This window comes from Anarhichas minor, unplaced genomic scaffold (genome assembly GCF_050575085.1).
Source record: "Anarhichas minor isolate MPS153535 unplaced genomic scaffold, ASM5057508v1 ptg000042l, whole genome shotgun sequence".
NCBI lineage: Eukaryota > Metazoa > Chordata > Actinopteri > Perciformes > Anarhichadidae > Anarhichas > Anarhichas minor.
In genome coordinates this window covers 8177852-8192066 of record NW_027466488.1, presented here as the reverse complement: position 1 = coordinate 8192066, position 14215 = coordinate 8177852, and the positions used below count along the sequence as shown (strand labels likewise).

The 14215-nt window shown below is 44.1% G+C and overlaps 1 protein-coding gene across 1 annotated transcript in view; it reads left to right on the top strand.

Annotated features, from left to right (window-relative positions):
* The window catches only part of nfatc3a (nuclear factor of activated T cells 3a), a 52510-nt gene that overhangs the window by 17268 nt on the left and 21027 nt on the right, over nt 1–14215 (top strand). Inside the window, exon 3 of the mRNA XM_076109882.1 lies at nt 2738–2900. Coding sequence (XP_075965997.1) covers nt 2738–2900 — 163 coding nt within the window. The remainder of the gene's footprint in view (nt 1–2737; nt 2901–14215) is intronic.

Below are 14215 nucleotides of genomic sequence, written 5' to 3'. Positions count from 1 at the left end.
GTCATAAAGATTGGAAAGCCTTTTTGATGTGGGAGAGAAGTGAAAACATTGCAGGGCAGTAAAGGAGCATTAAATAGCACGTTAGATGAATAAAAGGCTTGTTGATGGATCAATGTTCAATAACAAGGGAACTTTGAGCTTTGTATCAGCAGTATAAATCTGACTTAGAAACATTGTATAGTAATACAAGTTTATTAGTATATTATATCATATTGGAGTTTTTTTAGGACAGGAGTCTGCTGTCTGTTCTCCAATGTGTGCAGCAGATGAAGACATGGCCTTGTTTGTGTGCACTGGCCCCTAGCACTGTAAATCAGCACAGGGCACATATGGCAAGGGGGCCACGACACACACACACACACACACACACATACATACTTACACAAACACGTGCATAGACATAACAGAAATGCTTGCTCACATAGACCTAACACTCTCCAGACAATAACAGGCCAGGGTAACAGGGTCAGCTTTATGACGAGTCACTGTTTGATATTTGCATCCTTGTCCTTGTTAGTGACATTTCTAAGACAGCGACAGAATAACGTCATTGCATTATTATGCATGACATATTTATGGTTTTTATTTTTATTTATGGTATCTAATGCAAGATAATCTATTTAAATGGTGTCATTTTAATGACTTTATATGTGTAGACACAAGATTCCCTAATTCATCAGATGGAAAGGATGCTATTAGGATGCTATGAAGAAGACAGGATGAGTTGTGGGACTGTGATCAGGCCGGGAGCCCCGACACCACGCCGTAGTCATTTGAGAGAGGTTACGCTCTGTGTGAGGACATAAGGCCGCCGCTTCTGCTCCGCTCCGTCACAAAGCTCACATTTCCTCTGTCCTCCCTCTACTCCTGTTACCGTGGCAGCCATGCAAACCCGCACTTCCTGGGCGGTTATGTCGTGGCTGTCGGGAGGAAAACACGAGGGTTAGGATGCCTCTGTTACACCGTGTTAGATCTGAGATGGAGCCGCTGTCAGTAGGAAACAGACGATACATTCAGAATAGTTAACCATACGGCGGTTTTAAAGGAGATGATCATGTCGACAATCATGACAACTATTGGTGGTATGTTGTGTAGATATAATCTCATGTGATTTGCTCAACCTGGCCAGTTAGTCTTTATGCAACAAGTTACAACCTGAAGTGGTTTTAGCTGACATTTCCATGTCATTCGTGTGTCACATCTGTAGAATGGAGCTCAGTTACATTTTCAACCACAAGGCCGCATTTAGCTGCTCAAAAACCTCCACAAAATGTCTGACACATGCCCCTTTCATTCCAAAATGCAGTCTCTCCTTTGGATCCGGTGCCAGTCTGTAAGGCGGTTTATGAAGTGAAATGGCTCCACTGGAAGCCTGACTCACATGTCTTTAATTCACTCTGATCAGATCGGCCTGCATGTAGCCAGCTCTTGACGGACGTTTGGAAAGGGAAGAATTAAGGGAGAAACTTTACAATCTTTCCCCGAAGAATTATATGTACTGTCAGAAGATCTAACATGCAGTTTAGACTCGTTTGCATGCTAGGAACCTGTATCGTCCTGGGTAGAGCCGAATAACAGCTTATGCCACCGTGTGACCGTCTGAACAAAGAGCCTAAACTGAGGTAGAGATCAGTGTGTAGCGTAGCTGGTCTTCTTTTTAGCCCAGGAGACAGCACATACTCGCAGCTGCAGTCGATTCACTGACTCAGGCCTAACATACACAGCTATTGAAATGGAGACACACGCGCATGGACGCAGTTTGATTTATGATTGTGTGTACTGCTGTGCTAAAAGAAAACAGTGTGACTTTGTAACCGCTACCCGACAGAACACCTGGACGATACACATACAGTCTAGCTCGTGCTGCCTCTTGTATCATGAATAATTAATCGTGTACACAGTAAAGATGCGACAAATGTTGACTGCTTGGTTGTTGTTAATGGTTGTTTGTGTTTACAAAAAAGCTTTGGAGATAAACTCCTGCAATGCACACAGATGGAGAGACCCAGTTTCTCTGTGGAGGCCATTGAGTGTTTTGTTTGTGAGTGCAGCTGTTCAAATATGATTGTGACCTACACAGAGGCAGCACACAATACCAGCCCCTGTGATGCATTACACATACAATATACACTTGTACAGTATGCACACACACACACACACACACACACACACACACACACACACACACACAGAGTAATTTACTCACTATCTGACACACACTCTCTTCCTACCACCCGTTCACTGACCCACACAGAACACTCACAAAGAAAAACCCCCTTAGAAGATGATTCAACCTTAAAGTCTTAACCTGACCTATAACAAGTGTTATGTTTAAGAACAGGACTAATGCATGTGGGCATTCCAGTGATTCACCGTCTGGTGGGGCTAAGACAACTGCCTGTTATGCCCCCTATTTTACACCTATTATGCTGTCTCACACCATGAAAGGGAAATGCTTCTTTTTCAGCTTTTGGAGGTCTTCAGACAGCCTTTTAAGATCGTCTTCACCCATCACGTAGAAAGACTTTTTGGACAGAGAGGTTGTCTTGCTTGACCCTACTCTGTGATGTCACAGACATTACCATACGTACAGAACATTTTGAAATATGATAAATGTGAAGGAAAGCAGATTTTCTGAGGGGAATTCATCTTTTATACAACACTCTATGTTAGAATTATTTCATACCAAAGCTCTAATCTACTGTGTGTGTGTGTGTGTGTGGTTTTCTCTCATCAGGACCTCTTCACTGCCTCCACTCGATTGGCCACTGCCGAGCCAGTTTGGCCAGTACGACCTGAAGATAGAGGTCCAGCCCAAAGCCCACCACCGAGCGCACTATGAGACGGAGGGCAGCCGAGGAGCCATCAAAGCAGCGTCCGGAGGCCACCCGATAGTCAAGGTAAGACCAATTACCCAAATGCTAACAAGGTTAGCGGTGAGAAACATTTGTCCTGACATCTTACGCATTAAAAATGACTAAAAGCTGTTTTACTGGATATTAACTTTGGTTTTTCTGCTCCATTAAACAAAATACGACCACCGGTGTCTCTGCCATACTGAGGTCAGGACTGACTTACTGTTTGTGTTGACGTGATGCTGGCCATGCATTAGTCAAGGGAGACCCTGTGCACTGAGCGCTTATCATTCAGCAACCTACCTGTCATCTAGCGATAGCTGCTACTAAGCCTAATGCTACATCATTGGACTCTCGATAGATAGGCCTTATTACTGGTTGTTGTGATGTGCGTTGCATTCAGGGTCTCGTCTTACAGATTTGCATGTGTGGACGGTCACATGGATCCTCTCCCACAGCAAGACTGTCAGTCAAGCTGTTGAGGCAGATAGACAAGCAGGCAGCTAAAGAGAGCTGCCACTATAGCCGAGTCAGCTGCTTTGTAATTTGATAGCACCTGTGAGAGAGAGAGATTTCAGTCCCATTAATATTTCAAGAAGACCGTGACGAGCTTCCTTTGTGCGTATGATTAGGATGGGGCCTTAGAGCCGGACCGTGACCACATTGTGGAAGCCAACAATGGCTGACTTCAACCCGCCCAATAGGATTGCCACATATCGAAAATGCAATTCATTCTTACACAGTAAGACATGTACAACGCTTTGGAAACACAGCCCAATAATTTGTGTATAATTAATTATGATTAATAATTGTTTTGTTATTATTGGTTGTGGGGAACATGTGTTGTCATTGCTTGGGACTACAGATGGGAAGGTTTGTCCTTTAGGCTAACTCAGTCAACAGCACAATATACACAAGATTATATAACCATTTTTAAAAACCGCAACATTCGAACAGCTGTGGACACTTCCTGAAAGAACCACGGAGCCCAAATGACTGCCATTTGTTGCTTTAGGAACAGCCTATGTCCTCATGCATTTAGTCATGCAGGCTCCCTCCAGGCCAATCATTAACCATCTCAACCTCAGTTAGACCAACACTCCATCCTGCCATATGTGACGATGCATAATTTAGCCGTCAAATGTTTTCAACCGAGCGTTTGCCACGCTTGCCCTCATTCATCATCCCCAGAGGGGGTTGTTTGTTGTTATAGCAGTGCATTGTGTTTATACTGTAGTGTGAAGACAGCAGACTCTGGTTTGTTTACTCCAAACATTTTATTTTTTTTAAATTGTTTTATTTGATCAAGTTATTAGTTTTCGTTGGGATAAATCTTGACAAAGATTATAATCTATCGCAACTCCGAAGGCAAAGAGATGATAAGCCACAAGAGAAGATAAGTTTACTTCCGCTCATCTACTTGTTTTAATCATGTTGTTCTGTTAATAAATTGCCGTACAATGAATCCCACGTAAAATGTTTTATAGACTTTGACTGCTTAGACTTGCACAGTATAGTTGCAAAAAGTGAAAGAAGTCACTCAGTGTTTCTTCCTTAGACGTTCTGTAGCAGAGTGCTGCCACTACCAGTGCTGAAAGTGAAAATGTAATTTATTTCTGCTGAAACGCACTTTCATGAACCAACTGCAATCGTGTTGTCGCGGACAGAGCGGGAGAAGCACACAAACAGCTTTTGCTTGTCATGAGCGGCGGTTTGTGGAGCCCTGCGAGAGAAAATACGAGGCTCAATGAGTTCTGTGTGGGAGGGAAGAGAGAGAGCAAGAGAGCTTTATTACCTTTATTTTATATGACATAGAACAAAATAAATCGGTACACCATTCTGTGATCAGCTAATATACGTATCACTCCACTGTTTTCGGTAAAGTGGCAGTTAATCACTTTAATACCTCAATATTGATAAAGTAATGTCCAATTGTAAATTGTTAACCCAGATTTCCTCTGTATTGAACTCGCAACAGCACACAACCTGCTTTCAGGTCCTTTTATAGAGTAGACAATGTCACAAGATGATGCAAGTGGTCTGGTACACACACACACACACACACACACACACACACACACACACACCAGCTTGTTGTAGTATAACAATAAACATTTTAAACTAGATCTATGTGATTCTGACTTGAGCTCCACAGTTGTAGGATCTCCTCAGTGGCTCATTTGCCTCTTATTTTCTGCGGCTACACTTCTTAACAGCTCCTACATCCTGTGTCTGGGGCCCAGAACCACAAGTTAGAAATCACTGACCCCAAAACGGCTCCTCAACTCAGCCATTAAATTCTACACAGACACGCTGAAGAATTCCCAAGACACTAAAAAAAACTATCAACACCAAATGAGCAGCCGGTTTATGCTATGTGATAGTATCAGCACTTGTCCGGCAGGTCTAACAGTCAGTCTTTGTTTACTAAACACACAGTCCTCTATTGTTGGTCTTCTGAGCCTTTTTGTGATGCACTGTGCATAAAAACTACCACATCGAAAGGTCATTTCTTCACCCCTGTGATGTCATTATTGTTTTTACAGAAACACAAAAACCAACACACACATTGTGCTTTGGGTTATTGTTTGAGGATATCAGAATAACACAATTTAACATGCTGGATAGAAGATCACAGCTGTTGTTGACATTAAAGAAACACAAAACAACATGGAATATTATTGGAGGCAGCCACTGTCTTGACTCAGCATTTATTGGACGTAAGGGGGTCAGACCTCTTGAAGCCGTTGACAAGCTCGCACGTATCCTGTTTCCCAGGTGAGCTGAAGGTGTGATGCGAGCGATTCCCTGGAGGCCTGTGTGACTGCAGCTTCTCTGCTGCACAGTTTGAACTCATAGATTGTGACATATTCGACTATATTTTTCTTTGTTATGATGTTAAACACTGGTAGATAGTCAGATCAGGGGCCAATACCACAGCAACTGCCATTGTTATTATGACGTCTTCTCCATGTAGTGTTAATCCTAAATTCCTCTGGCCTGACAATATTTATTGTCAGACAGAATCAGGGCCGTGTGTGTTGTTGTTGTGGATACATTTGAATCCATCATCTGACCTTTTTGAAGTATGCAAAGTAGGATTTCTTGGCACAGACATTTGTGTTTTGGTACAGTAGCCTATAAGTACACATTGAGTGCAGGTGGAGCCCTCAGTAACAGTTTGCATACAGTTGTGTGTGCATCTTTACATCACACAGGTGGTTAGAAAGATCGAGGGCACTTCTATGACATGTGTCCGGGTTTCCTCCCGTGCTGACTTCCCCTCCTGAAAGGGCTCTGGTAGCGGCAATGCTCAAAGTTTTTTTTCACAAGTTGACTTTGTTTGGGAAAGTTCACCTGCTGGACAGACGCATCAACTCTGTGCTGTTACTGTTGCATTGTTTGTCAAAGAAGGCAGCTTCTTGGTTCCCTTGCTTCTGCCTGAGGAGTATTCATGGATTTGATTGATCTAAGTAGTTCTCTGTCAAGGTAACCTTCGGTTGCAGTTTTGAGAGGTCTGTAATGCTCTACTTTGAAGTTCACGCTAATCTCCTGTAGCAGATGGAGTACTGGCTTCAAGTACTATCTCACAGTAACACAGTACCCGGCAAGGCATCGACAAACTCTCGCAAACAAGCCCTGGCTTCGTTTACAAACTCAAGGATGTCTCTTTCCCGCCATGTTAGGCTCCAATGCCTGCTTCTCCGGTGTTCGGCCAACTGCTGACTCGCTCCATCCCCTTTAGGTGGGAGTCCCAACAGGTGTTCCTCTGATCAGATTGTGACTGTGAGGCTACTGGCTGTTTGTGGCCACGTTTTAAAATCTGATTTCTGGCCAAAGTTACTTTCAGAATGTTTAATTTTTGGGCTGTAAAGAGGAAAAACTAAATAGCTGGGCTGTAAGCATAAAAAAAGGATTTACTTTAACTTTAAACTCAGTATTTTTGACAGAATTGTAGATTTCTTTCTTTTTGAATTGACTCTTTCTGGGAGAAGGACGTATTGATGTTTGGGCTTCTACTACTAGCTCCAGTATCACAGCAGTGAGTTACTCATACCTCTCACCCAGTGGCTCTCATCCACATCTCTCAGAGAGAACGGTTTTGTGAATTCTTCAGCGTGTCTGTGTCGAATTTAATGGCTGAGTTGAGGAGCCGTTTTGGGGTCAGTGATTTCTAACTTGTGGTTCTGGGCCCCAGACACAGGATGTAGGAGCTGTTAATTAATGTAGCCGCAGAAAATAAGAGGCAAATGAGCCACTGAGGAGATCCTCTTGTGGAGGTCAAGTCAGAATCACATAGATCTAGTTTATAATGTTTATTGTTATACTTGTATCATTTTGTGCCTTTGAATTCTACGTCACTGTAACTTGTACTAAGCTGAGTCTGCATAGTGTCGAGAGTTTTATCTGCTAATACCAATAAGTGAGACGTGAGGGTGTTGAGCAGCGGTTGGTCGGCGGTCTGAAGAGAGACGTGTGTCATAGCAGCCAGCTCCTCTTCTGTCTGTATGTACAGTAGCCAGACAAACGAAGGCCAGAAAGCGTGACAGTGTTTACATTGAACTGTATCGACAGACGTGATTAATAACTCGGGGTTCTGTGAGGAATGCTGTGTATTCCTATGCATTCTTTCCATAATTTGTTGCAATATCGATGGACCACCGGACCCCTTTTGAAGTAATCGTACATTGTTCCGGCCACGTCTGAGCCCGGCTGACGAGTTGTTTCAGCCGTTCCTCCGGGGCTAGCTGCAGACCATAATCGGTACACCTGTTGCTAGGAGACATATAAGTCCAAAGCCTCTCTGGCTTGCTGAGGTAGTATCCTTGTGCGTATTTAAACAGCTTAATTGAGTGCTGCTGCACCCACACAAATATAAGGAGCCCCTCTGGTATTACCTGCTGCTGCACAGTGAGGCAGACACAACAGAAAAAAAGGTTGCGTACATGCAGAACACAACATTGCACAGGGCTGTGCTTTTCTTTTTAACACAAGTCTTCAAAAAACAGACGGTTGTATTATAATATGTCCATCTCCACCTCCGTCCTATCTGCTTTTGTCCTCTTGTCTTGTGTCAGAGTGAAGCTTTTTGCCTCGACATGTCTCTATTTCACTCCGGCTGACTCTCTCAGTAGACTGGCGGCCATAATGGGGGAGACACACAGACAACAATGCAGATTGCATGCGGTTTGCACTGTGTGAACTGGCTGCAGCTAGTGCTGCTTTGCCCTGGAGCTGTATTTCATATAAACATGTTGGAAGCTTGGCTCTCATTTGTTGTAATCAGGCTTAGCGCACAGCGAGGCGCACTGAGAGAGGGGAGGAGAGAGACAGAGGTGTGTGAGAGAGACAGAGAGAGAGAGACAGAGAGAGAGAGAGAGAGAGAGAGAGAGAAATTGGAATACGAGGAATTGAGTTTGGACCAGTCTAGCAAGGCCATATACAGCCCTCATGCAGTATACAGTAAACGCTCCTGTGTGTGTGTGTGTGTGTGTGTGTGTGTGTGTGTGTGTGTGTGTGTGTGTGTGTGTGTATGTATGTGTGTGTGTGTGTGTGTGTGTGCGCGCGCACACGCATATGCGTGCACATGTATTGACCTTGTTTAAACAAACAGTCAACCGGCCCCCCCTGGCTCTCTCTGCCCTCCCCAGTGTGCTGGGCAAACAGTGTGTGTGTGTGTGTGTGTGTGTGTGTGTGTGTGTGTGTGTGTGTGTGTGTGTGTGTGTGTGTGTGTGTGTGTGTGTGTGTGTGTGTGTGTGTGTGTGTGTGTGTGTCCATAGATCCCAGGTCGAGGTGCCACAGTGCTACAGAGGGAAACCACTGCCAGATAAAATGGGCCCACTGGTGACCTTGACCACCATTGCGCCTGTTTTTTCATCTGTTGCACACACATGCTACTCTCTCTCTCTCTCTCTCTCTCTCTCTCTCTCTCTCTGTCTCTCTCTCTCTCTGTCTCTCTCTCTCTGTCGCTCTCTGTCTCTGTCTCTCTCTCTCTCTCACACACACACACACACACATCAAAAACCTAAAGTTAGTGTCCTTAAATCCACACATTCTATCACACGAGCTTCAGGGCTGTAGTTTACCTCAATGTGATTGTACGTAGATGCTCGCTCATTACACACACACACACACACACACACACATGTACGCAGACTCCTGCATACGCACAGAGGGTCTCGCCATGGCAACAGTGGAGCAACACAGGGAAACAACTTGGCAGAGTCAGGCGCTCGCTGTGAGAAAGTGTCGAGTTACGGCAGAGAGCTGCAGCTGAGGTAGGTGAGAGGAGAGGACAGGGACGGAGAGGAGAGAGGGACAAAGGGGAGAAGCAGTGGGAGGAGAGGAAAAAAGGAAGGAAGGAAGGTCAGGATAGGAAGGGTAGGAGAAGGAGTGAAGAGGAAAGGAGCAGGGAGCAGGTGATGTGCTCCCTCGTGTAAATACCCCATTATCAAAAGTCGTAAAAAGCCCAGATCAGCTCTCAATACCGCTGTCATTTTTCTACTTTATTTGTCAAGTTAAGTTAAAACACTTGTGTGTGTGTGTGTGTGTGTGTGTGTGTGTGTGTGTGTGTGTGTGTGTGTGTGTGTGTGTGTGTGTGTATGTGCATGGTTGCCTGTTTATGTGTGTATGCAGTGATGGGAGATATCCCCCCCCCCCCCCCCCCCCCTCGCTTTGCTAGCCTTATTACTGGATCAGTGGAACAGATGGAGGCCAAAAATAGGTGGGAACTTTATTTAGCGGGAGCTGAGCATGTAACCGTATCCAGTGGTTTTATTTTAAGGGACGGAGTTCATCCTAAATTTCGATCCACAGTCCGAAGCGGCAACCGTAAGACAGTGACAGGCTTCAACGAGGCCCGGGGACATGTGACCGGCTTTAATGTCAGCGTGGTTTAATATAAGAACTGATCTCTTATCAGGCCTCAGTTACTTGCTGACTGACCAGCTGGGCTGAACTCTGGTCCGGCAGAAAGGTGAGGAGTTAAAAGTGCAGAGACCAGCCTCCTATGGTATTTCACACTCGAGCACAGATTTAGGGGGCGGCGGAGGGGGTGAGTCAGGAATGTGAAACGAGTCAAGGGTGTGTGTGTGCCGGGTGCATTTCACTGCCCGACATGCCTCCTCCGCCAGAACCAATGTACTATCCATGTGTGTTTGTTTACATGTGCTGCCGTTTGCAGGTGGTGCTTCACCCATTTTCTGGACTGACGGTGCAAATAGGCCCCTGCAGTGTGCTCGGACTGCCGCTTGAGGAGCGTGTGGCATCATTTGGGACACTGTTTTGATCTAGTCTCAGGGGTGTAAAGTGTAGTGTTCGGGCTAGAAAGCTAATGACATTGATTTTAAAAATCTGGGATGAATTGAGATCAATGAATGTCGTACTATGGTGTTGGAGAAACGGCTACTAGCAGCTTCCCACCTGCTGTGTCGTATTTCTTTTCCAGTTCAACTTCCACCCCTCATGCACCAGGACCATGTGTTGAGCCCTTGTTGCTAAAGTAAATGTTATTCTTTGAACCAGCCACGTGTTGTAAGGCTTACACGTGTTTAGTTATTGTTTTGTTACTTTTTACAGTTTACATTTGTAAGCTGCTTTATTTTTTTCCCCTCCAATTATCTAAATGAATCAAATTGAACTGAATGGAGGGAACACCAAATGGAAAACATTTGTGTTTTTAGTAACAGCAGTGAATGAATTAGACCGGCTGTGTGCTATGTTTCTATTGAGACTGTTGATTCACTGGGACTGCTAAAGTGAGCTCTTTCTTTCTGGTGCTCTAATCCGGTTTTCCTGGTTGATTATTTGATTTGGAAAGAGCTCCTGGCCTGCTAAGTGTGTGTTTGTCAACACTCTGGCTCCGCACTAAAATCCCTTATGTGCAGAGAGTCGAGAGAAACAGAGAGAACACAGGAGGGCACAGAAAGAGTCAGAGATGAAAGGGGAAAAAAGGCCTGGTTTAGACTCGCCGCAGTGAAGTCGGTGCGAGGGGTGCACACCAGAAAACAACGTCATCGTGCCGTGCGCGTCGTGTGTAAAGGCTCCGCAAGTGGTTGTGCACCTCTGACTTTTCGTAAAAAGGTGCTCGCTGGGCTTTTCAGATGTGACTGTCACAGATAGTTCTCTGAAAACACTAATAACATGTCCAATGATTTTAAAAAGATGGCCAATTTGTTTTCAAATGCTTTAGAAACCGGAGGTCTAAAAACACATGTACATTTGACTATATGATTTGCTATACAGGATATTCCACCTTGGTTTCATTCTGATGCATTTAATACTTGGATTTCTTTCTTTACAGGGCATGTATAAGTATAAGTAGCCCATGAATATGAGATGTATACGTTTACAGTTAATTACAATACATTATTTTGTGTCGTCACTGCTTTTTCACAGTACATTTAAAGGTTTTTTCTTATTATTTTCAGTCCCAGTTTTTCCGTGCTTTTCATCGTGTTCTAAGCTACACCCGTTAAGGCTTCTCCGTTTTTTTACGTCCGTACTTTCCTCTCTTACGGATACATTCCTCCAGACACTGTTAACTCATTTTATGCTGTCTGGAACACACATGGTGCTGTGAATAAACATGCCCTGATTTATTGACACACACACACATACAGGCATGCAATGCACACAGCCACATGCGCACACATGCATACGCGCACTCTGCGTGATGACTTCCACAGTGTGCAGACATGATCATAAAACAAGCAACACAAACCACAAGAGCGTTGATTCCTGTGACTCCATGTTTCTTTGAATCCAGAATGATGAATAATGTAATTTACAGCCATGGATCCATTCAGACTATAATAATCACCTGTTACTAGCAAGATTTGTACTTTCATGTGGCTCTTAAGATCTAATGCGGTTGTCAAAGATGAACCCATTACTGCTTGTTATACTCATGCTGTTCCTTGGTGCAACTTCCTTACGAAATACATTTCATGTGCCACATACAGCAGTTTTGACAAAGTCGGGAATTATCTCACTATGCCGTAGCTGTCAGTTCAAGTTAAGAAGTTACATTTCAGAAACATACGCTGTCTACGTAGGTTCGTGTGTACTTTTGTGGGAAGAGGAAGCGTCCTTCTTTGCTCATGATCTTTGGGGTTAGTGTCAGAGATTTCATTCTGCCTCCTCACAGCAACCTCTGCACCACAAGAACTAACAGCAGTGTACAAAGACACACACACACACACACCCAAAAACATAGTGGATTACCGATCTGTTTAGTCATTCATTCTAATTCAGACATGTCTCCATCACTGATCAGGTAAAATAGAATAGAATAGAAGAATAGAATAGTACTTTATTCATCCCCAAGGGGAAATTTGTCTGTGGCAGCAGCAAACAGGGTTACACAATAAAATAAAAATATTAAGTGTGGAAAATGCACAATATATACAATATAATAAAATAAAATAACCGAGCAGGACCTATTAGATTTAAGAAGATAAAGTAATAAAAATGTACAGTATAAACACTAAATAGAATCGTATTAAATTAACTAAGTGGGAAAAAATAAACAAAACAGTAGTGCACAAGATCACCAACAGCAGCAACAACAGCGTAGCATTGTTATAGTCTTGTGTTTGACTTGGCCAGAGGTGATTTATTATACAGTGATATTGCAGAGGGCAGGAATGTTTTCCTGTATCGGTCCTTGTGACAGCGGAGCTGAATCAGTCTATTGGAGAAAATACATGGAGGATGTCCTGGAAGAGTATCAACATATCATGTGGGGAGGGGAGTTTTTGCATCAAAACAAAGCCTGGGGGTTGGAAATAAAATTAAAAAAATAAAAACTCAACTGTTGGCACAGTAATTGATTTATAGGTACAGATAAACAAACCTTTCCCAATGTAATTACACATGATTATAAATGCCACTTCCTTATGGAAACATAACAATGCTTTCCACAGAGATTTGGTGAAGCAGAAGTTGGAGAGATGTTTTAAAACTCAACACTTTTAAAACCCTAGAAAACCACAGTGGAGAGGAACATGTCCTCTCTGTCCATAACCATTCGTCTTCAATCTGGCAAAAGTCATCGGCTCCATGATAAATGAGTTATGTTCAGATAACCACTTAACTAACTTGGTGTTAAGTGGTAACAACAAAGTGTGAGTTTGTTTACTTGCCAGTCATTTTATTTTCAAGGAAGTAGCAAGTAAAGAGAGAAAGACAGTGAGATACGATCATGACCACAGGCTGCCAATAAATCCAATGACAGATGTTCCCGTGAACACCAACTCCACCGTTGATTCCAGTACACCTTTTACCAAATGCTGGAAATAAGTTTCATTCAATAATCCCGCTGCAAACCAGGAGAGTTTAGACACTGGCTTCCGAGAAAGTCAGTGTTTTGAAACCAAGCACACATTTATTCGGTAGTACTGGCTCACTGTTTTTCTCAGGTGCACATGTTTCCAGGGCCCGATTCTGACCAATTTAATCCTTCTTTTTTTTAAAAATTTTAGCTGGTTTTGGAACGGCACATGACAAAGCTACACCCACTTTCTCACCCACCACAGTTTCGTACCAAACATTGACACAGCGGCGTGTGACGCAAACCTGCTGGGAGGAAAGGCTCAGCAGGCAGCTGTGGTGGGGCTGAGGCTTGAAGCAGCAATGAATGGCCTTGTTCTCTCCTGTTAAACTCAACGGGCTGCCCTCCATTTGAGCCGGAGGTGTGGGCTGCGAGGGCAATATGGAGGGAGCGGGGGGAGGGCGAAAGGGAGGGGGGGTGGGGGGGGCAGTCTGCCAACTACAACATTACAACAGTGGTGGGATTGTGAGGCCTGTGTTTTCTGTCCCTCTGAGGAGGAAAAGGTTCTGCTCTCCTTTCCATCGTTCTCTTGTCTCTGACTGACACGGAGCACTTTTCCTCCGTCCAACATCTCACCTGTCTGAGGGGGAAGCCGGGGTGCCGGCACTCAGGGGCCAGTGGAGAGAGCAGCTGCTCGTCCAGGTGTCGTCCGCACGAACCGCTGGATTTCAAAAGACTGTTGACATTTTTACATCTTTGTGTTACTGACCTCACAGAATTCGTTGAAGATCGTGTGAATTATACTTTTGTACTGTAGATGAAGTACAACTTTTATTTGGCCTCGGACCGGTTGACCAGAACAGGTTTAAGGCTATGGTGAGGTTTATTGGGGGGGTAACAGTGTCCTGCAAAGAATCCTGTTAAGGGGCAGGCGTGCAATGGGAAAACAGGATAAATCTATTAGTTGAAAACATCAGTGGCGAACTGGTCGGAGGCCAAAGCTCTAGATGAATCTCCAGTGGTCCTGCCAGAAATATCACAACACCCTCAACCTGACATTTAGATTCCCTCCAAAAAAAAGGTGGCC